General features: G+C 39.1%; 1 protein-coding gene across 1 annotated transcript in view; it reads right to left on the bottom strand.

Annotated features, from left to right (window-relative positions):
* LOC150077151 (beta-alanine transporter-like) overlaps positions 1-23659 on the bottom strand; it is an 80497-nt gene that overhangs the window by 2693 nt on the left and 54145 nt on the right. Inside the window, exons 5-9 of the mRNA XM_090386211.1 lie at positions 19049-19181; positions 10052-10164; positions 7285-7499; positions 3017-3198; positions 619-782 (exon numbers count right to left, since the gene is read on the bottom strand). Coding sequence (XP_090242337.1) covers positions 619-782; positions 3017-3198; positions 7285-7499; positions 10052-10164; positions 19049-19181 — 807 coding nt within the window. The remainder of the gene's footprint in view (positions 1-618; positions 783-3016; positions 3199-7284; positions 7500-10051; positions 10165-19048; positions 19182-23659) is intronic.

Raw genomic sequence — 23659 nt, 5'->3', positions numbered from 1 at the left:
CGTCCCCAAGTGCTCACAATATATATTTTATATTGTTAAAATGCTTCCATGTGAAATATTAGATACTTTTTCCAAATTCAGATACTTTAATTTTTCAGTTTTTATAAAATATTTTCTTCAACGATGGTATATGTTTGAGATTTGATTGTTTCATGTGACCGACCATATCTTGGATCCTCATCGTCTTCTGACTTCCGTCCTGTGAGACTCTAGTCACTCTTTAATGGATTTTTTTAGCATTCCTACCCTATTTGGACAAAAATTTGATTACTGAATGATACTCGATTTGCTGGATATTCATCCTTCTCCCACATACCAATGTAAAATATTAAATTTTAGAAACTAAAGATATTGACGTGCAATTTTTTCACGTTATTTTATAAGGCATTATGCTATCAAAATAACCTATTCTATAAATTATTAATACATTTTACATGTTCTGTTCTCAGAATTTTTGACCACCTCCCACATCTCTTATTAAAAGATAAATGAACTTATTTAGCCTAGATCTTTCAACACTAAAAAAAATCTTTAAAAAGTAATTGCTGTATATTGAAGAGATACAATAAATGAATATATTTCTTCAAACGATACGCGAATTATTATTGAATGATTTACCTTACACAGGCACACCAGCTCTGATTTTTGCCAAACTTATTACCATCTTCTAGTGTTTGAGGAAGATTCTGGTTGATTGTCTCGGGAAGAAAAGCAGAAATTATTGCAGTCAGAATATTAGTACTTCCAAAAACGAGATATGGGATGAACTTGTCATATATACTCTGCAAAAAAGAAGGAATAATGCTTTTCTTATCGCTTTTTATTCTACTGATTACTATAATTTTTAACATTTCTGATTTTTTTATGCTAAATATGTCTTGGTTTGGTAAACATTTATTGAATCACCTGACTGCTGCAACGTTATTGTACAATTTTATAGTAACACACACACACTGAGTGATCACTGAATTAAGACCACCTACTCAATACAGTTTGGGCCACCGTTCTCACGGATAACAGCTGCTATTAGCCTAAGCATTGACTCCACTAGATGTCTGAAAACTTCCGTAGGGATCTGCAGCCATTCTGCCTGCATGGCTTTCCACAGTGTCCGAATAGATGTCGGTTGCGTGTCCATACTCTTTACTTCTGTTCCAAAACATTCCACAGGTGATCAATTCGATTGAAATCAGACGAATTTCGAGGACCAGTCAAGATGGGTGATATGTTTACTATGTTCCTCGAACCACTCGCGCACAGTACAGCCCCGATGACACGGCACATTATCGTCTTGGAAGATCCCGCTTCTGTCCCGGAAAAAATGCAACATGTCAGGGTGCACATGATCTCCTAAGGGGCTTCCGGTTACTATTATTATATTAGGATCACTCGGAATGTTAATTCAATGCCCATGTGTATTGTGTCTGTAAATTTCGTATGTTCTTTGGTTGATTTCCCTGCTATGCTGGACGAAAAACTCCAATTTTTCCGGGATAAAACCTTGCTATCTACGCCTGAGACCCACTAACTCAGCCACAGAGTGTATAAAGCGTATAAAACTTCCTCGCGTCATCTACAGGATTTGAACCCAGGCCTTTTTCACCCGGTGTGGGGAGGGCGGTGACGAAATCACTGTGCTAACCGTGCAGATGAAGCGTTAGTCTATACGCACCAGGGGTCCAAGTTCTTGCCAGAAAAACATGTTTTTTCGGAGGGAGGTGGTTTGACCTTTCGACCCTATTCTCTGTACATCTATCCACAGTGGGCCGTTAGCAGCCAACAAGATTGCCGTTTCCGATATGGAAGCATCCCACGCAGGAGATCCCACAATCATGCCAATTTTAAAATCCTGGATATCTTTACAACACCCCCATAACTGCTGTTTTATCACTTTGACTTGCACGACCAGATGCAAATTAACGCTGTTTTAGCGTAGGATTCTGATCGGATTTTTATACTGCGAGCTATGCAGCTTAGTCCATTACTGATGGTGTGGCCATAATTCAGCGATCACTGAGTATATATCATTCTTATAGTTTAGTTATTTTTAAATGTTCCTGATTTAAGCGATTATTTTTTTTCCGTAAATCAGACATACCGACCACATAAAACATGCAATTACGGTACATTGATGTCACACGTCCTTAGCTGCCTTGGCGAAAATTCTAATCTATCCTCTTTAAATTTAATTGAAATATTGAGAAGTTGCTGCATAATCAAAATTAGGTTATCTGCAGTTATAAAATTGAATTCAAATGGAGCTTAATAGATTATAAGAAAAGACTAAATTTTTCTAATGAGACGTACTGTATATTAATGATAAACAGATAGATTTTGTTATAAGCGAATAGGTTAACCAGTCGAATGTATTTTGTCCAGATCCGCAAAAATGCAAGAAAAAAGCACACAAAAACATCCCTTTAACTGATGTACAGCCTTGCAGTATTTTTTCGTTTCCTAATTTTATCATTGAATTTATCTAAACTTCAGTGACCTCTTGGTAAACATTAGCCACAAACGCTCAGTGTGGTCTAAGACGAGCAAGTTTTGAAAAAAAATTGCATAATTTTGGTAATATGTAATTGATTTCTAGTTTGCAAAGTGGTAGGCATGTGCGTAAGAATTAAAATAAGTGCTTTTAATTTTATGATCACTTACTTTTATTATTTTATACTACTCTATTTATCTTATATACTTAATTTTAGTTTATTTTTTATTTAAATTGTATTTATGCTGGTTACTTATATTTCCATTTAATGTGTAAATTTTAGTCATTTAACTCCTGTCTTTCCTTGTTTTGTTAACACATGGCATTTTCGCCGTGACGGGAAATATTATTTAAGGTTTATAATTTTCAAACTAAAAATAGTAATATCTCTCACGGATCTTTCTATATTCTTTTGAATTACGTTACTATATTGCATATGTTATATGGTCAGTTTATCTATTTTGTAAGAAGAAAAACTGAAAAGAAACTGCAACGTACACAATAAGATTTTACTGAATTTTTTCTTACCAGATAGACGATGTAAGGGACACCGATACTAACAACCGATGCAACAGTAGCAGTAAGTCCCATTCCGATAGACCTTATCGGAGTTGGATAAAGCTCTGCTGACTGCTGGTATACAACCATAAATGCTGCCGAAGCTCCAAATTTCCCAATAAGAGAAACTGCTATACGAATGGATTCCATCTCTGAAAGAAAGATAAACGAAGAATAGTGTTGAAAGTGTATGTGCTTTTTATATATCTTGCTTACAATAATTCCTTAATCATCAAACCTTCGTGAAATGAAATTTATATCGCACAAAAAAAAATTAAATTCATCTCTTCCTATTTTGGGAGATACATCCTGCTTTCTTTCCTGTTGACTTCAATGAGTTGTGCTATAAATGCAATTTCTGTAACACAGTGTGCTACTTACTAGCCAAATACACTTACTAGCCAAAATATTAGAACCCTTCATTCAGTATCTATGATGGGGGACACCTTTTGTCCACATTAAATCCTTGCATGTCCTAGCGTAGATTCCACTAGGTGTTGGAAGGAGTCTAGCTTCAAATTTGACCATTCGTCCATCAGGATATTTTTCTGCTGCTGTATTGTGGTCTGTAGCCGAACTGCCTTTCCAACACATTTAACATATTCTCAGTTAGATTCAGATTCGGAGAATTAGGTGGCCAGGCTAGATGTTGGAAATCTTGGGACTGTTCCTGGAACTATTCAGGTACAGTTTCTGCACGGCGGATAGTTGCGTCCGACAGATTTTCATTGGACAGTGTATACAGAGTTAGTAAAAGTAGGTATGCAACTGCTTATGTGTTTTTATGGGTGTAAAGTATATATGAAAGGTGTAAGAGAGAAAAACACATAGAATGTTAATTTTGCGGTGATAAAAATATTTTTCCTCGCTATTAACACATTCCTAGAGTATACCACACTGTGACACACTTTGGTACAAAGATCTGCGTTTGTCTTCACTTCCTGAATGATGTCAGTGATGAAGCATTTGAGATCGTGGATGTTACAAGGTTTTCAACCGCACACCTTGTCTTTAATAACTCCCCAAATGAAAACCTCACTGGGCGTAATGTCTGGGAACTGTGGTGGCCATTCGATTGACCCTGGCTGACCTGTCGACCTATGAAGAAATTCTTAGTATGATTTTTCTCGGCCTCACTATTTTTGAGCATAATGAGGTCGAGCACCATCCTGCTGAAAGAACACTTTTCATGATTAGATTGCTGCGCCAGACTCCTTATTCCCGTTTAATTTAAGCAATTTCTCATGCTTTTCTCCCAAGTATCTCTAAATCATTTAGCTCCCTGTTAAAATGTAATATACTTTTGGTACCCCAATCTCTATAAAATTCTTCACGTGTGAATGTAGAGGCAAAATATCAATGTAGTTTGTCAGCAGCCTGAACAGAATCATTAACATTTATGCTCATTAGCCAAAACAATTTGACCACCTAACTAACAGCGTATTAGGCCACTTTCATCTTATAACCGCTTGCACCTGGCGTGGCATCGACTCCACGATACCGCTGAAGGTGTCATCAGGTGTCCTGGACAGCAAGGTGTTCCAGAGTTCGACGACAGAGCGAGGCATTGGCGTGGACTGGCGAATGCTGCGTTCCACCGCATCCCACAAATGTTCGACAGCTGTCCCAACCGCTGTTTAACAGATTTAATTCCCGCATTTTGAAATTTCCTTAATAATATTCCTGCATTAGAACTAACGAACTTAAGCTTTTGTAGCACTCGATATGAAGTAACTTTCATTCAATCTTCATACTTAGTGTTCATATTATTTGGATCGGACACAGTAGATGTGTCCGATCCAAATAATATATATTAAGGCCTCCGTAGCCGAGTGGGCAGGAGCAGGAGTGCAGTAGCACACGCTCTTTGAGTAGACCGGGGTTCAAGCCCAGACTGCTGAATACGGTCGATCTGCCAACCCGCACTGGACCAGCGTGGCAGATTATGGTCCATTTCCCTCAACATGAATTGTTGAGGAGGCTTCCATCCTGCAGTGGGTTGATAATGGCTGCACTTTACTTTATATATATATATATATATATATATACATAAAGTATTCTCTGATTCTCTCTCTGCATATATATATATATATATATATATATATATTCTCTCTCTGCATATATATATATATATATATATATATATATATTCTCTCTCTGCATATATATATATGCAGAGAGAGAATCGGATCTAACAGGCAGAAAATTGAGTACGGGTGCCGTAAAATAAACTAAATTACTTAGGGGTGCCGTTATTAAAAAAAGGTTGAAAACCACTGCAGTAGATAAATTGAACTTCTGACGTTTTTTTCCGGAAATTTCCAAAGTAAAAATAAGATGAAATTACGCTTCTTGACAAATTAACAGAACACGTAGAAAACAGAATGAAGTAAGCGAGGAGTAAGCTAGGAGTAAGAGAGAAACTTCGGACATGTATAAGGGACATTAATTGGTGTTCTATAAGAATTACAAAAAGAGTGCATTACAGAAGTCGATACAAGATGCTCGAAATATGGTCACTTGACATCAGTACGTACGGCGTATGAACCCCTCCAACGGCTAAACAGACCTGACAGCGGTGAACTATGCTCAATACAAGATTTTCAAGGTGTCTACAAGATTCTGTGTCAATAAATCCCATTCTTCCACCCGCGCAGACCTTAGCTCACCAAGTAACCGAGGAATTAGCTGTCGGCATGCAATGCGACGCCCAAGGGCGTCCCACACATGTTCGATCGGATTTACGTCTGTGGTCGTTTTGGCCACGGCAGTCTTTGGGTGTCTTCAGTTTCAAGACATTCCTACATCACTTGAGCTCTATGTGCAGTGGCATATTGTCGTGCATGAAAAGAAAACCTGGGCCAACCGCATCCCTAAAAGTCGCACATAGGATCTGTGCGAATTTTAGGGATGCGGTTGGCCCAGGCGACTTCGAGGATCTGTTCTCGGTACCTTTGGTTTGGTACCCCTATGAAAAACATGAAGAGAGATGCGTCCATTGATCATTATACCGCCCCACACGAGAACACCACCTCACCGTAAGTATCCCTTTCTCTGATGTTGAAGGCATACTACCGCATTCTTCATTGTTTCCAGATGAAATAAAGTCTGATATCTGTTTGTAGGCTAAAACGGGACTCAACAGAGAACAGAACTATATCCCATTTGTCAGAGCTACAAGTCATATGTTCATGGCACCAGTTTCGACGAGCTTTGCGGTGATTTGGGGTTAATGGGATACGAACCACTGGCTTCCTTGCGTAGAGTCTACTTGAATTGAGCCTACTTCACAGTTCGGTTGGAAATGTTTTCAACTGTAGCCACAGAAACCTGAAGAGACAGTTGATGACAGGGCATCTTGGGGCTCCCTTCTTGCTGTTAGGGCCAGATATCAGTCCATTCTGGTTGACATCGCCCTCGTGCGACCTTGGCCAACTCTTCTTGTAATGGTTCCTGTCTCCTGAAACTACTTTCATAGTACCAAGAGGAAACTGCGTTACAATCAGCCAATATGACACATCCTCCTGCGACTGCACGGCTTCAAGTCGTCCTACGGTCCGCTATCTAAAAGAATCATCTAAACGACTATGACTTGCCATCCTTAGTACTGAAGCTGTGGCTATCCCACTGAGCAAGCCAAAGCACGGGAATGAAGTGATGTGGTCGCAACCCGTGTTTGCGACCACATAAATAATATAGGTATGAATAATTTGCATAATGTGCGGCTCGGTAAGGTGTAGATTTACGTGTCAGGGTGCCTATAATATCAAATATTTGCCTTCGGTGACACTGTTCACAAAAAATATTCATGAAAAAATTTTGTTCTGTTAATTTTTTCGAGCAGTGTACACAAACCATCTCTGCATAAGTAAGGAATAAAATTACTCTCTCCAAATGGGCCGTAAAACGTAGTTCGAATTTACTCTCGTACAACGCTTTATTGTTAGCAATCAGTACATCACGGAAATGCATTTTCTGTAAAACGGAAGCTACTAGTGATTCATTTTTTTTTTTTTCCTGCTAAAGTGAATTTAATGCACATTATTCTGTCTGTAAATAGTTTTTAATAATGACAGAAATTGAGAAGAACGTATTTTAATAGATACAAAATTTACTGTAAACTCTACTGACTTGGTTGTCGTGCCGGAGTATAAACAGAAAATTTATTTAATATTCAGAAAAACCAGGAGATAATTAGTAATAATAAATACTACTTTTTAATGTAACAAAAAACTTACCTGGAGGTAAAAAAACTGGAATTAAACACACAATCCCCGTGAGTGAAAATAAAATCACTCCACTCCACCGTCTTCCAAAATTGTTCATGAACAACCAACTAGAAACATAACCGGGAATTTCGATCAGAGACAGCAAGAAGAAATTAAGGAACTCGTTGCCAGCCAGGTTAGACACATTCATCTGTAAACCGTAGTATCCCTGTACGGTACAATACCTGCAAAACACAACGTACGTTTTCAAATGGGAATTATTTATTTATTCAATTTATTGCTTTTTACAAACACCCCAAGAACAGCATGCAAGCTAGAAGGGTGCAAAAAAGGAACCTACAGAAAATAATTACAATAAAAAAACAATGACAGTATTTATCTATAGAAATATGTACAATTGATATTTGATAAATAAAATAAATAAAATTCTAAATAAAATGAATTAGACAAACTGGACTTTAGATAGGAGAGTTCACTGGTTCCTCGGATCAAGCAAAAAAAATCACAGTTGGTTCTTTCTACTAGACATCTCCAAGTCGTGGCTCATGCTGGAAATATATTTTTCAGGGAGGAAAGGTTGTTGAGTTTCATTCTTAATGGAAACTGAGAATTCTGTCTGCTTCTGTAACGGGATCTGGGACCACTTGGACAATGGACTCTTTCCTTTCGAGAGGCAATCGCTAGAGGTCACCAGTTGACATCCGGAACACAGCATTCCTGAGATGTATGATTAATTGGTCTGGACCTTTCTTTTACCAGTCTCGATCTGGTAGTTGTTGGGTAGGATGGCGTACACGCGATGCACAAATTCAGTCTGGTAGTTCTTTATGAAATCGGTCACAGTCAATGTCCATGGCGAGGAACATATCCATGGTATTGGAAAGGAACATCCAGTCAACAGATTTTATCCTGTTCCTGGGTGGCTGCATTGTAGTATGGCAATGTCGACGGGGTTTGCTGGAAGTTGGGTGGTGAAAGACAATCTCAGCTGTGCTAGGGATTTCTATCTTTTTTGCTGATGAGTTTTGAGAGGGTAGAAATGTTAATTTTGATTAGTATCAGTTTCCAGGGTACCCAATCTAGATTTGCTTGAAGGGTACTTCTAGAGGTTGAAAACGTGTTTCCTAGGTAGCGGTTAAGCCACCTCAGGATCTAGTATTCCACAGTCAGGAAACTCCTGAAATTTTCAACTGGCACGGAAGACCATACAGTGGAGGCATAAAGTGCGATGGAAGAGACACATCTCACCACATAGCGTGCTACGAGATAAGAACTTCATATCCCTGTCAGTTCCTGCTTAACACGCCACACAGCCCCAAAGGTTTTCTTCCTTGCCTCTGCGAGGTAAGGGCAAAGATGAGTTTTTCATCCCATATCATACCAAGGTCTTTGTATTGTTACGCTCTCTGAACAGGATGCCCATTGAGGAAAACACATATCACTCTTCAGCCTTTCCATAGTGAATGATATTTGAGCGATATTTTTCGGGTTCAGGGCAAATCCGATGTCATTTAGGAACAAGGCAACGTCTTGAAGTTGTCTAGTAGCATCGTTTGCAATTAACTGTGGATTGCGATCATCACTGGAAGGAATGAACATCTTTACAGTTCGATGCTAAATCGAAGTTGCGCTTGTTGACATATGTTATCGAAATTTTTCATGTTAATGTATTTTAAAAATTTGTATTCAAAATATAAAATTTCTTTCAAAAATTTTAATGTATATCCGTTATGTTAATGTATCGCAAAAAGCTCAGATAAGTGTGGTGAGTACTGTCTGTGGGAAAGGAATAAAATGGTAACAACCATCCATCCGTTTGATAATGGACAGTATGTAAACTTTATTTCGACTGACATACTAATTATTCAGCAGTATTTAAATTGCTTATATTTTTAAGGAAAGAAAACTCATTAAGAGGGAGATGTTTCCGAATTAAAATAACGTTTTGAAGAGACTGTGCTTTTCCCAATAGTCAGACAAAACATGAGTAATGACACTCGTGTAACATTTCTTTTTTGTTGCATGAAGCTCTACTTCTTTCTCGTCAATAGGTAATTGAATAAAAATGGCAGTTCTACTTGAAACGTGGACAGATAAAGACATTCGTACATGTGTCTGTTGCTGTATGCCAGAGGGACCGAAGGCACAAAAATTTATCAACGTCAGTGAGCTGTGTGTGGGCCAAGAGTCATACCCAAGAAATAGGTCTGTTTTTTTGTGCAGTAAACACTACGCTCTAAACACGACAGTGGTTACAGCATTACAAATGAGAGATGCTTGTCTACCTTCACGGAATCCTTACAATTGTCCCTCTGACTCATTGATTCGAGCCTTTGATAAACAGTGTGTTGAAACCTCGTTGAATGAGAATGTCGCAAAGTTTTACCACAGAGATATGACAGCAATATTGTCGCGTTGGAAACAGTTACTAAATGTGATGGCGATTATATATTGAAAAATGAAACATTTATGGGCCTTCATTTAAGTGTTGTTTCATTATTCTGTGATTAAATATCTTTTCAGAGGAACATCTATTATCTTACTTTTCAAACAGCCTTTTTCTTACGTCATCAGATAAAGTAAACTAGAACTAAACGGATATCCGATTTCCTAAGAGTCGCAAACGAGAATTTAACATATCATTTCTTGATATCAGATCACTGCAATGCGAATGCGAATAAGTAATACATACATGCTATAGATAATGTTGATGATATATGACAATATCTAATCACAAGAGCAAAAACCAATAGCATTCAATGTTCTGAATTCTTACCATCCTAATGTTAAAATCAGAAAGTTCCGGCGTAGTCTTGGATGCTTAATCAGATCCCACCAGGAATATTTTCTTGCCGTTGTCTTCGTTTTCTTCACTCTCTCGCCATATTTCTGTAAACAAATTTTAAAAAGTAGGTATATAATGAATACAGTATAGATTTTACTTCACTTATTCTCTGTCAAATTCTGTGGAAAAGTTTGGAGAAGCTCAATCTACATCTCTAGGCCAGTAGTGTCCAACCCGCGGCACGCATGCTACTTGTGGCCTTCGAAGCTCTTGTTATTGGCCTGCCTCCCATATGAAAATTAAAACGTTTAAATTATACCGTCGGCTTGAAAAAATCAGAAATGAAACAACGCATACAGCAAAGCTTTGCAAAGTGTGTCACCCATGACCCAGGAAAGAGATTTTAAGTTTCACTGAAGTATAAAAGAATTTGAAGCTGAAGCATGTGTGTATTTTGGCTGTCTTTGGTTAAATGTTGTAACTTGGCTGGTAGAACAGGGGAAACCTTTGAAAAATCTTTTAAAGAAGAGGTAAAAGTGGTGAGAAAAGCAATATAAGCACTTTTCAGTTACCAAATTGAAAAGTGAACAAGCGATCACCAGTGAGTGGCGCTAACTCATTTTCAAACCCAATTCATGATCCAAAAGTTTTGAAAGAAGGCAAATTGATGAATTGAAGAAATGAACTTTTAAATTACGAACTTCTGGTAAAAGCAATCCTAAATAAGCCAAGCAAGCTGTTAATTCTAGGCATGTTATCTACACTTATACAGAAAGTCTTTTCATGTCTGTGTCTCTTCTGGCTTGAATAAAGCATTTTGCTTGGTTCCCTTAAATGTAATGCAAAAGTTTGAAAATCCGAACATAGCCCTTCATTCCAATGTACTTCACATCCATGTGCTGAGGTCATTACTCTCAGATATGTTGCATATAACATTCTTCCACATATCTGAGGTCATTACTCTCAGATATGTGGAAGAATGTTATATGCAAAATTATTTTACCAGCAGTTTTCAAATCTTCCACGTCCATTTTGGATATTGATTGCCATATCAGATAAACCATACGGATGATTTTGACTTAGTCATAGGCATTTTATTGCCGAGGTCATGGAGAGTCTAAAATAAGAGGAGAACATTATGTTCTTTTGCTCTGCGTTGTTGTTGTAATAGGGTTTAAGAGCATCAGCGACTAAGGCCATATTGCTCCTTTTGTAAATTGCGTGTGTTCTGTGATCGATTTTCTGTGTGCTGCACGAAAAACCTGAGTTTCCGTAAGAAAAAACCATGCTGTCTTCACCTGAGACCGACTAACTCAGCCACATTGTAAAAAAGATCCATAAAATTCCTCACGTCATCGACCTCAAGTCTTCGAACGTCATCGAACTCAAGTCTTTTCCACCCGGTGTGGAGAGGACGGCGATTCTACCAGCTGTGCTACCTACCCACGAGGGCTTGCTCACTGAGAAAGTACTTTATGGCTGCATATGACTATATGGTGCACAGGTTCCCATTTTGAAATGATCTTGTAAATGCTGAGGCAGCACAAATTTCATCAGTTGGTAGCGCATCGGTTTCAAATTCGAAATTTTTTGTGTTCAGTTTTCCAGTGCTTGTTTAAAGATGAAGCAGTGGGTGTTTTGCAACATTGCTTCTGGCAATTACCAGACGCTATTAAGGAAATAAGAAAGAATTAATGTGCAGTGGTCCGCAATTGTGGAACTGACAAACGCCCAAAGTTGCTTGAAACATAACAAATTATCTCACGTCATTCTTGGCATTTTAACAATTCCTCATAGCTGTGCTCCGTTTGAGAGAATATTTAACCAGGTGAAAAGAAAATTGAATTCAGTTTTTCCCTTTTTGGAGAAGCTCTGGGAATGTACTCGACATCCAAATCTGAACAGTAAATGTCGTTGCTATAAACAAAACTTTGATTCAGCATTACTAAAGAGAGCAAAGTCCGCAACAGTTTCTTTCTTGAAGCAATCAAAATCTGTCGATGTCTAATAGAATATCCAAACAGAAATCCATAGATAGATAAATGTTAGGTAAGCTAACGTTTAAAATCATATTGCACTGGTAAACAATCTCCTATAGCTATTTTAATATAAAATGTGTATTTTGCCAGTGAAATTTAATTTGTAGTGCAGTGTGGAATTAAAAAAACCTATTTTTTCTGAACAATTCCCTGTTTTCCTCCTGCTCACAAATGTCTGATCTCCAGTTTTATTTTTGCAAGTTAAAAGTTAACAACTTTGATGTGATAATAGCTGCTTTGAGATGCAATGAACCTGGAAAAAATTTAGTATTTCTTTTATCAGCTTGGTGTTTAATGACAGCTGGTTATCAAATAAAACACCTGGATATGTGTGCGAGATCACGCTTTATATGTGATTCCTCCGAGTGAAATATTCAGTTTTGTTGTAGGATTTTAAGCGCAGCAGCAACTTAGTCCATATTGCACCGTATATGGCTGTAAATTTCGTGTGTTCTGTGGTAGGTTCTGTGGCTGGACGAAAAATTCGAGTTTCCGGGAGTAAAAACCGTGCTACCCTCGCCTGATACCAACTAATTCATCCACGTTGTGAAAAATAGCCCATAAAAATTCTTCGCGTCATTGCTGGGATTCGAACTTAGATTTTTTCTCCTTAGTGTGGGAAGGATGGTACTTATACCAACTGTGCTGCCCACGAGGGCCAGGTTTTAAGGAGTAGATCATCTGTTGCTAACTTCATTCATTTTGTTACAGCCTGCCAAGTATAATTGAAGGCGTTTCAGTTGCAAAGTAGGAGGACCATTGCGGATGAATGGCCATATAATTTAGGCTTGTGAAATTTTTACTTCTGTATTTCTGGGTTGAACAATGGGATGAGAACACACTCCGGTGCCATCTCCTCTCCTTCAGTTCCACCTATGCCAACATAAATAAATTAAGAAGTTAGTTAATATACACAGAGTGTTACATTTCAGGCGCGCTAGTAAATAATAATTCATAATTTATAACAAAAAATTAGTAAAAAAATAACGGCCTTTGTGCGTAAACCGAGAACATTTTACGCATGGCAACAAACATAATATCCAGTGCTTCATCTGCATCATACGGTATAGGGATAGCCTATGTGATATGTACGAAAAATAAATAAATAAATAATTTGGATTTCTATTGGACCAATTTTAATTAAATTTGGAAGAACTCGACAAATCGTTCTAACAGCACGATGTGCCGAACGAAAAATTCATGAAAATCGATTAATGCGCGTCGACGGTTAAAGAAATAATAATTATCGGATATCTATTAGTTCGATTTTAATGAATGGGATGGCTCGAAAAATCTTTTTAAAAAGGTCTAAATATAAAATTTCGTGAAAATCCATCCACTAGAAACTTAAGTTATTACATATGGACGAGCATAGTGAAGACAATAGGCGCATCACGCATATATGTTAACATTCCTGAAAATGGCTAATGTACTGAGTAAAAATGGTGGTTAGCTTATTCTCTGCAGCACTTATTTGAGATAAGAAGAATAATTCCCAACCGTGCCTTTCCCTCAACAGTCTTTCTTTTTTTTCTTAGATGTTTCCACTGTATTGTATTGAAAATGAGGTATAATTATTAAGCTTTAAGAGGATATGATAAATTAATAAAGTTGCAGCCTATTTAATTTTATTAATTGCAATATTTTTCTAACACCAGTTAGGTAGCGAATGCCAAACAAGTGGACCCATTAACTTTTAAAGATCCTTGTTTCACGCCGGTGTCGATTCCTTTCTTGTAAATCACCTGATCAGCATGGCCGCGAAATAATGCATTGTAATGGTGATCAATAAAGATATCATCGCTTATACAGGGTGTCTCAAAAATATTGGTACAAACGTTTAGGGGAGGTAGGTAACATTTAAAGGAATGTGAATCGCATAGGAACCCATAACCGGAAACGTCACAGGAAAGTAGTAGCAGAGGCACAAGAAGCAGAAATGACACAAGACAGTAATTAGTGGCAAACATTTATTTCACATAATGTTAACAATGGAGTATGAGATGGATGCATTTCATGATGTTACAACAGATGCTCGAAGGTTCCACCATGAGACGCGATGCATGCGTGACACCGACGCAGCATGGATTGGCGGACACGGTCGAACACACCTGGAGTTTCTTTGACAGTAGCAGCAGCAGCGCAGACGAGTCTCGCCACTAGATCCATTTCCGTCTCCACAGGCGATTCATACACGATAGATTTGAGGGGCCCCACCGAAATAAATCAAGGCTCGATAAATCAGGTGAGCGTGGGGGCCAGGCAACGGGTTCACCACGGCCAATCCATCGACGCCCAAAACGCCTGTTCAAATGGTCGCGAACACACCTTCCATAATGGGCAGGCGCCCCGTCATGTTGAAAACAAATGTTGCGTCTCACATTTGCTGGAACATCGTCAAGTAACCCTGGTAGAACTTGTTCAAGAAAGATCCGATATTTAGCGGAGTTCATGCGGGATGGTAACAGGTATGAGCCGACTAAGCAGTCACCGACCATACCTGCCCACACATTTTATTGCAAAGCGATGTTGTGCCTCATGGGGGCCCACACCGTGTGGGTCCCTCTGCTAATCACACACTAGGTGCATGTCTGCCAGCTCATAGTTCGTATATCGATGCATGCTCTTCGTGCGGCGACTACCGCTTGAATGAGTAAACCAGAAATTTTCCTTCTCGTGAACTGATGAACAGCGCCGTGTACCGACTTACGGTGACGTTTCCGGTTATGGGTTCCTATGCGATTCACATTCCTTTAGATGTTACCTACCTCCCCTAAATGTTTGTACCGATATTTTTGAGACACCCTGTAGAAGAAGAACTCTCTTTATTGCATACAAAACGCACATGCCGTACACAATACCCTTCACGGCTACAAGCCAGGGGTTTACAGTAAAGGCTAATACAGTACAAGGTTACAAAGGCTAATACAATGTAATAAACAAGGATGAGATAGGAGGGAAAAAATATTATTACTAATTATACAAGTGTAAGAAAGCAAATGAAAAATTTACATATGAACATATATACATAAAAGCATGTTATCATGTTAAATTATTCTCCAGGGAGCAGTCCTTTTACAGTGCTGGAGTCATCTGAGCAGGCGCAGAAAGTTGGAACAATGTAGTGAGGGATCCATGGGAGTGATGGACAGGTCCTTGGGAGCAGGTTCTAATGTCCTGTGACGTGGTCCTGAGAAGGAAGTGGTTGGAGTAAGTTCTGCCTGTATTTTTTATCCAATGCGAACTTGTAGAGGTCGCCATCCAAGGGGTATATGTACTGCAGCATTTCCACGGGTAAGAACCGATCGGATAACTTTAACCGGTTTGGGGTGGCCTGAAGGACTGGATTGGCCCGAAGGCTGGGGACTGGGATCCTCCAACCGCAGTTAGCCCAGAAGTCTGGGTCCGAAATAATGCCAACCATCATTTTTACAGCAAATACGAGTCTTCTCTCATGGATAATGGCAGGAAGACGTCTGATGTTTAGAGCTGCTGCCATCTGGATGGTCCTTGGTGCAGGGGAAAGCCGAAATTTCCATATGGCCCACTTCAACAGCCAAAATTCGCCTGCAAAAATCCGTCTCAGATGCTTTGCTGCAGTTGAGGTCCAGACTTCTGCTCCATAAAGAATGACCAGATAGACACATGTCTTAATATACCTGCACCCAACGTCCTGGTTATGGACATGAATAAGTTGTTGCTTAAGCATCCACCGGAGTCGACAGAATTTTTTTTGCAGGTGTGAAATCTCACACCTGCAAAAACCTTTTTTTTTATGTGAAATCTCAAAGATTTCAATGATAAACATGTATGTCACGTAGTTGATAGATATATATGTCATGTAGGTGATAATGTGTATATGAAACTCAAAAAGAGTAAAAATGTCATGAGTAATGCAAACAAAGCACAGGCAGTAAAATTTTGCAATTCTTCTCTATAACCTTTCTGTTCTTGTTAAAACTGTGTTGTGAAATCTATTATTAGGCCAGGGCAGTGCAGAACGCTGCAAGAGGGTGCTATGATCACTCAGTAACGTTGTATATGTTCAATGTTACTGCCCTAAATGAATTGCAATTTTAAAATATAGTTATGTTATAAAAAGAACCTCGATATCAACGGACACATTCACATTGGGAGTGTTAATTAATTCATTACGTATATACCTTCTCGCAATATACAGCCTTGATCCTTTGCTAAGGTGAAAGGAATAGATACCTTCATTCGAAATGAATTTAAACCAAGGAGTGATAATATACAAAGAGACCATAATCAGATATGTATCCCTACACTCGTCATTGCTCCTCCAAAAATGCAAAGCAATGAAGTTTTCATAAATATAAGCCCATGTTTGTGTCTGTGTTTCTCTCACAAGGAGAAATATGGCTCTGTGTGTTTATATATTTGTATTATGGCTTTGTATGTATGTAATACAGATATTAAAAAGTAACAGGAAAAATGGAAACTATAAAAATTCTTATGAGTTGATATCACTAAATCAACACCAAATTTGACTCCTATGGAGGTTTTCCAGGCACTCTTTTTTTGATTTGCATTTGAATGGTAAAATTGTTTATTTTGCAAGCTTATTCTTGATGAAGCTATTAATTGCCATCGTGATTATAATGAGGATCTCGTCCCTCAGTTTCGACGCAAAATTTTACCACAACCACATTTTGACAGTTTGACACATCATGTTTTTGCTGGATCAGTGATTTTTTTTTTTTTTTTTTTGTTTATTGTTACTGATATAAAATGAAGATTTCCTTCAAAAAAAGATAAAATAAATTGAACTCCGTCGTCTACTGGAAGCATTTCTTAAATTTTTGTTCACTTGTAACTGTAGTTGACTAATCTCAGGTGGCAGTGTATGGTTTTAACTTGTGAGTTATTCCAGATTACAGTACTCTTCTGTATAATTATAAGAACTTGCCTCTGAACAGGCGCAATCTCCCTACCATACTATTAATATCAGGGCACCTGCATATCGACAAATAACCTTTATTTATAGGTCCACTAATAATTACGTGTGCTGAACTTTTAGCCTTTATGACAGCATATAGTCTTCGTGGAACACTCTCCATCAGTTTTTGTATAAAGATACTCTGATATTTTCCACCATTCGGCCTTTAAAGCGGCGACCAATTAAGCTTTGTTTTATTGGCAGTCTCTCCTCAAACGCACCCGACGATCCTTACAGTGCGAGCAGTATGACTGGAGTTTTGTACTCCTATATGCTGCCACAACCTAGGTTATGGCAGCATATCGGAGTACAAAAAGTAAAAAAGCGTATTATTGTCCAGAACAACCAATGGTTGTAGGCCAAACAATGACAAACAGCCCCAGACCAATACGCTGCCTAAAAGTACAGCTTGCCATTGGAATTCAGACCGAGAACGGCAGGCCTTACAGCAGGCTAGACGGCGTCTGCCATTAGTTGGGATGATTAGTGGCGTTTGGCCGCTGCACGACTGTGGTAGCCCATAGCATTGAGCGTCCTGAGCACTGTACTGATACTTACATGTGTCCCAGTGGTCTCACTCAGGCCTGTGTATGTGTACTGACAACGTCGACATGCGTTCCGAGCAGATGATTCTTTGCTGTTAAGTTCCGTCGGCGTCGGAAGTTTTCCGGATTCTTTTCGTGACGGTTTCAGCACCAGTTCTTTTCGATTTTCACATCACATTAATCGTCGTTTCCAGTGCCGTTGAAATATGACGTGCTTATGTGGCACCCTATTATCATTCCACGCTGAAAGTCTTTTAATTCCGTCGATAGCTGCATCTTGCATTTGCAATTATACTGCTGTCTACTCGAAGGCCTACGATCATCTTTATAGTTCGGACACTTAGTGCTTGGGTAGACCGCGACCAACTGTCAACGGAGGGTTATCCGGGTATTAATGGTAATGATCACACATCACACTGCATGCCCCGTAACAGCGTTCTCTTCGAGGGCTAAGAAAATTACATTTAAAATTAAATTAAGTGGATTAATAATGGATTAAAATTTGATTAAATTAAATGGAAATACTTGACTTTACGTTCTGTAAGCAACGTTTGGTTTAATTATCCTGTAAGATTGAGAGATCCTACATCCAGTAATTAAACTGGTATTTGTTTACAGACGTCTGAATCCCTTTGGAGTATTATGTTATGAAGTCAACTGAAAAGTGTAAATACTGGAACTCAATAAAATAAACGAAAGGAAACTGGAGTTTTCTTTCATTTCTAGCTATATTTCGTATTCTGTAGTTTTCAGTTGACTCGATAACGAAATATTTTATATGCAGTTGTTGTATTTATTGTGTTCTTTACGTTTTATAACCAAAATTCGTTTTAAATATTCTCTAAAAAAATTTGAAATTTGGAATTAGTATAAACGTGGATGTCGAAGAAGTTACCTTAAGGACACAGTCCTAATTGTACCCGATGAGAAATCCAGCTGATAGAGCTACTATCGCCATGTATATTAAAACTTCCTTGACTAAAGTAATCTAGTGTCTTAAGTTAAGCAAGAAGAGAAATATTAGAGTAGTAAATATTCAGCTCTTTCTTGAACTTCAACTGCTGGTATGTGGTCTTCTCTCAGTGTACTGTATGAAAAAGGAAAGTGTTTACACACTTCGCGTCCCCCTCGTGGTAGCACAGGGTTTATTAATCACCGTTCTCCCATATCGTGTAGAAACGAACTGAGTTTGAATCCTGTCAATGAAGCGTGGAATATTTTGGACTTTTTTCACAATGTGGATGAGTTAGTCGGTTCCTGGCGAGGGTTGCATGGTTTTTCTTCCGAAAACTAGTTTTTCGTCCATCAAACAACCAACTGACTGAAGATGCATGCAATTACAATATACTGTCGCCTCATGGCATGTAACGCTTACTTAATCTAACAGTACAATTCACAGAAACAAAACATAAACATATTTGAAATGTCAAAGCCGATAGCTTACTTTTAGCTTCATCTCTATATCCCCGATGTCTGGGGCTGATCTGCCGTTGACTTGACCAATTTTATTCAAAATAACTGCAGCTTCGTTATAGCGCTCTAGGCTCACAAGCCATCTAGGAGATTCAGGTAACACCCTGAAACATGTAACATGACAGATAGAAGCTGTAATTGTACACAGAAAATAAATTGTTCAAACAGTCATAAACACACACACACACACACACACGGTAAAATAAATTTTAAGTAATTTCAGAAAAATTGATCGCACATAAATGATAAAAGTAAATTATGTTTCTTTGCAATAATAAATTTATTTACTTTTCAAAGATTTAATATTTATTTTATTTATAAAATTAAGTTCTTTCACTTGCTACTCCATTTTCACATAATCGTTTAGTTCTTAGTAATAGTATAATGGTTTCGTCATTTATTAGATTTTTTTGAGAGGTCTCGGTTCGCATTCCATCGGAAGTTTGAAGAATTTTTAAACGATTCTTGAATATGGACTGTAATTAGCCATATCATACGGAGGGAGTAGCGAATTCTCTGGAATTATTCTGTCAGAGATTCTGAATCACCGTAAAACCAATGATGGAATGCAGACCTACGTCTGCATTCCATCATTTTAGAAGTTGTAATTAGAGACAGACGAATTCATGTTCACAATCAAAATAGCATATGCATTAGTAGAGGCATACGATGCAAGAAAGCAAGCTTATGCAGCATCAGCCAAAAAAAAAAAAAAAAAAAAAAAAAAAATCCCTCTTTCGTTTCAAATGCCTGTCCAGCTCAGCCCTAAATTTATTTAGGCTATCAACTTCCACAACAAAAGATGGAAGTCTGTTCCAGCAATCAACTACCCGCTGGCTAAAAGCAAATTTCTGCAAATCTATTCTATAACTGTCTTTCCTCAATTTGAATCTATGCCCCCTGCGGGGGCATAGATTCAAATTGAGGAAAGACAGTTATAGAATAGAATCAAGAATTTTGATTATAATAGTTATCAAGAATTTTGGCTGTGTAATTAAGATTGTCTGGTATTTTGGTAGGTAAATGAACAATGTGTGTGAGGTCATTAGTAATTTCAAAAGCTTCAGCATTTCAACCATCTGGGTCATTGTGACTGTAAAACAGAAGCTATCTGGAGTTGTAAACATTAAAATAACCAAGGAAAATTACCTCAGTGATCGGAAAGTTGTATTGGAGAAAGTAAAGTTTCACAGAGAGTAAATCAGAGTTCCAAGTGATTAGTGGAGTTTGGAGAACGATAGAGGCAACAGATGAATTTACCGGATTGAGGTAGTGAGATTTTAAGCCAGAGAAGGTCGAAAAGAATAGTTTACAAATTACTAAGTATCTGATAGGGAATATCAGAACGAGCATATGCACAAATAAAATAATTCAGCGAATAATTAGGACAACTAAGATGAGCAGTGGTTGAATCAACCAATAATTGGGATTCTGTCAGAAAAAGTATGTGGGGTTTGGCCGAGCATCCTCGCGAGACTTAGGCGGGCTGGAGTGCCTCTAAACTTGTATAACACAATCAGGAGTTACTTAACACAGAGAATGATCGAAGTATATGCACCGTATAGGAAGCTAACCAGACAAATCCACAGGGGGGTGCCCGTAGGGATCTGTCCTAGGACCCCTGTTATGGAATATGATTTTAGATTAATTCTTGGCCTTTGATATTGGCGAAGTCGGCGCCCAGGCCTTCGCCGATAATTTGATACTAACTGTTGCTGCTGACTCGCGGGCGCAGATCAAAGAAAAAGCCAACCACGCAATAGGAATTTTGCAAAACTGGGCTACAATCCATTGCCTGCGGATTTCGCCAAGTAAGACCTGCTCGGTACTCCTGAAGGGCAGACTCGACCTTGCCAGACCACCGCAAGTGAAAATGCAAGGCACCACAATAAAACTTGCTACAGAAATCAAATATCTCGGAATCAACATTGACAAAAATCTGTATTTCCAGCCCCATCTAAAGTACATTAAACAAAAGTTACGGAAATATTCTGCATTGGTCGCAAGAGTGACCAGGAGGGACTGAGGGCTAAACAAGCGGACCCTGTCCCCCTACTACAAATCTACCTTCATCCCGGTCATCACATATGCTTCACCAGTTTGGTACGGTACAAAAAGGTAACCACAGTGGTAAATAGAAGCATCTTGGACAATATCCAGTGGTCTAATTCTGACAATCACACGAGCTGTCTCCACAGTCAGCACGCACGCACTACGGTTCTGACCGGAGTCCTCCCGCTGGACTTGGAAATCATTAGATGCGCCCCGACATATAATATGGCAAAAGAAATACCGTGTACTATCCTGAACTTCACGTTGGATCTCGTCAACAACAAGAAGCTTAAAAAAACCAGACTTCTCGACCACCTCCGACAGGAATGGCAGGATCCGTGTACAGAATCCACTAAAGGGGAAATCACCAAGCAGTTCCTCCCGAGCGTAAACAGAGTCTTTCCAAAGCCCCCGAGTTGGTTCCAACCGGGGCTCTACGTCACCTGCTCACAGGGCATGGACCATTTAATGCAAAACTATCTAGCTTCCGAATCACTGAGGATCCCCGTTGCCTCTTTGGCCGCGAGGAGACATGGCAACATCTGATGTATGATTGTGACCACTACGAGGACCTGCGATGCATGCTCACCACTGCTATCACCTACTTCTCGAAGAACATGGAACAGCATCTTCTCGACTCGGAAGATGAATACAAAGCCCTTACCACCTTTGCACAGAAACTCTTTGCTAGAAGGCGAGCATTTATACCAAACCACCTTTGCGCAGCACCCGGAAGCTGATGATGAAACTCAAAATTAGGACTGGAGAAAACTGGAATACACAAGAAAACTGTACCAAATAACCTACAACCACGAACATGACCATCATTTAGCCTTGTTCACGAGGGAACTGACAACCAGGAAGACCTACGTCTGAACCAGAGACAAACTGACACAGGACTTGACATGAACTGGATGCATATTATTCGCACTGGACCACTAGCTGGATGACTAAACCAAATGACCAATGCACGAACTAAGAAAATGATATCACCAGGACCCAAGGCTGCATCCTCATTACATGCACACTAGGCGACCTGAACAGGTTACATGACCAACCATAGGACGAGACTGCCTCATGTATGACCTTGCGACTGGGATTTGACTCCTACATTGAATATTGAAAAAGATCACCAAAGAAGATCCGGTTCAGATCGCTTGGACTCTCACGTGCTCTCAACTGTCAATGCCTGATGGCGATCTGTACCGGGCTCCCCTTCCTGGTATCTTTACTCCCTTTCCCCCCTAGCGGGAAGGTGTGTGTGTGTGTATATATACTGTGTCAGGGTGGTTCCCAGGCAAAAGCCCATCTCCACCTAAATCATTTTAAGCAGAAAATCTGTAAAGTGGACCTGATAAATAAAAAGATATCTAAGAAATAAGAAGACAAAAGCAAAATTTTGAAGAGGAATGGGAGGGAAAAAAACCCCACCCTTATTCTTCTCCTGGTGGGGCACTGGGCTGCCTTTCTGAAAATCCTGGGGTCGCCTTCTCTATCGTCCCCATACTTCTTTCTTTTCCCCCAGCCTTCAGTCTCCCCCTACTCTGCCTAATACGCCAGCGTATAACCCCACACAAACTGCAAAAACTTAACTTCGTCCAAATTAAACGGCATAAACCTCAAGCGCTCACCCCTACCGAGGGTTTTTTTTTTATTTTTTTAGGCCCTAGTCACTGAAATCTCAGGAAACTAGGTGGCAAGGCCTGAAAAAGTAAAATTTCATTCTGTGTACCTGGTCTGCCTCCACTAGGCCAAGTGTGGGCAACGTTGGGCCTCAGTAGGGGTTCTGCGGCTAAACGGCCAGATGAACAACGATACACAACACTACACATATACAAAATCCACACACTTTTAAATCTCTGCCCTTCCCAGTGAACTGGTACACCTACAATGAAAGCAACGCGGAGATGGGGGAAACCCCTGGTGCCGTTAGACATCAATACACTTTACACTTAACCCACATACTTTTTCTGACAGACCTTTTTGGCAGACCCTAGTGGAAATGCACATCTTTGAGATTAGAACTGATAGCATGTATATTTGTGAAATGAACTAGGAAGTGTTTCGGAGGTTTCGATCTTTTCGCAGATGTTTGTGCTATTTTAAGACATTTATGCTATTTTGACAATTCATGATGTATTCAGTACTAAGAAACGGTGGCGAGAACATACTGTATGAAAAGTAATGAAATGGCATTTTTTGGATATGGCATACACGTGGCAAGAATATATCCAGCTCCTTGTCACGTAACGTGGCCCGACCAATGACCCTCACACACACACTACTCCAGTGACTATCTGGCACAGTAGAGGCAGCGAGATTATACACTAGCTGATTCGGAAACCTCCTAAAGACTTGTCAGTAGGTTCTCTCCTGTGGACTAATTAGCTGACTGGTTGCGAACACCGTTTTAGAGTTGTACCCTCGAAATGTAAGGAAGATTGAATCTTACCATGATATCCATCATAACCTCAAAAGACATCATTCATACTGCATGATGAAAAAAATGATGGTGGTGGTGGGGGTTTCC

The sequence above is a fragment of the Mastigoproctus giganteus genome, chromosome 12 (genome assembly GCF_048544385.1).
Source record: "Mastigoproctus giganteus isolate SK-2022 chromosome 12, ASM4854438v1, whole genome shotgun sequence".
NCBI lineage: Eukaryota > Metazoa > Arthropoda > Arachnida > Uropygi > Thelyphonidae > Mastigoproctus > Mastigoproctus giganteus.
The sequence above is the reverse complement of the archived record's forward strand: the minus strand, read 5'-3'. Positions and strand labels throughout refer to the sequence as shown.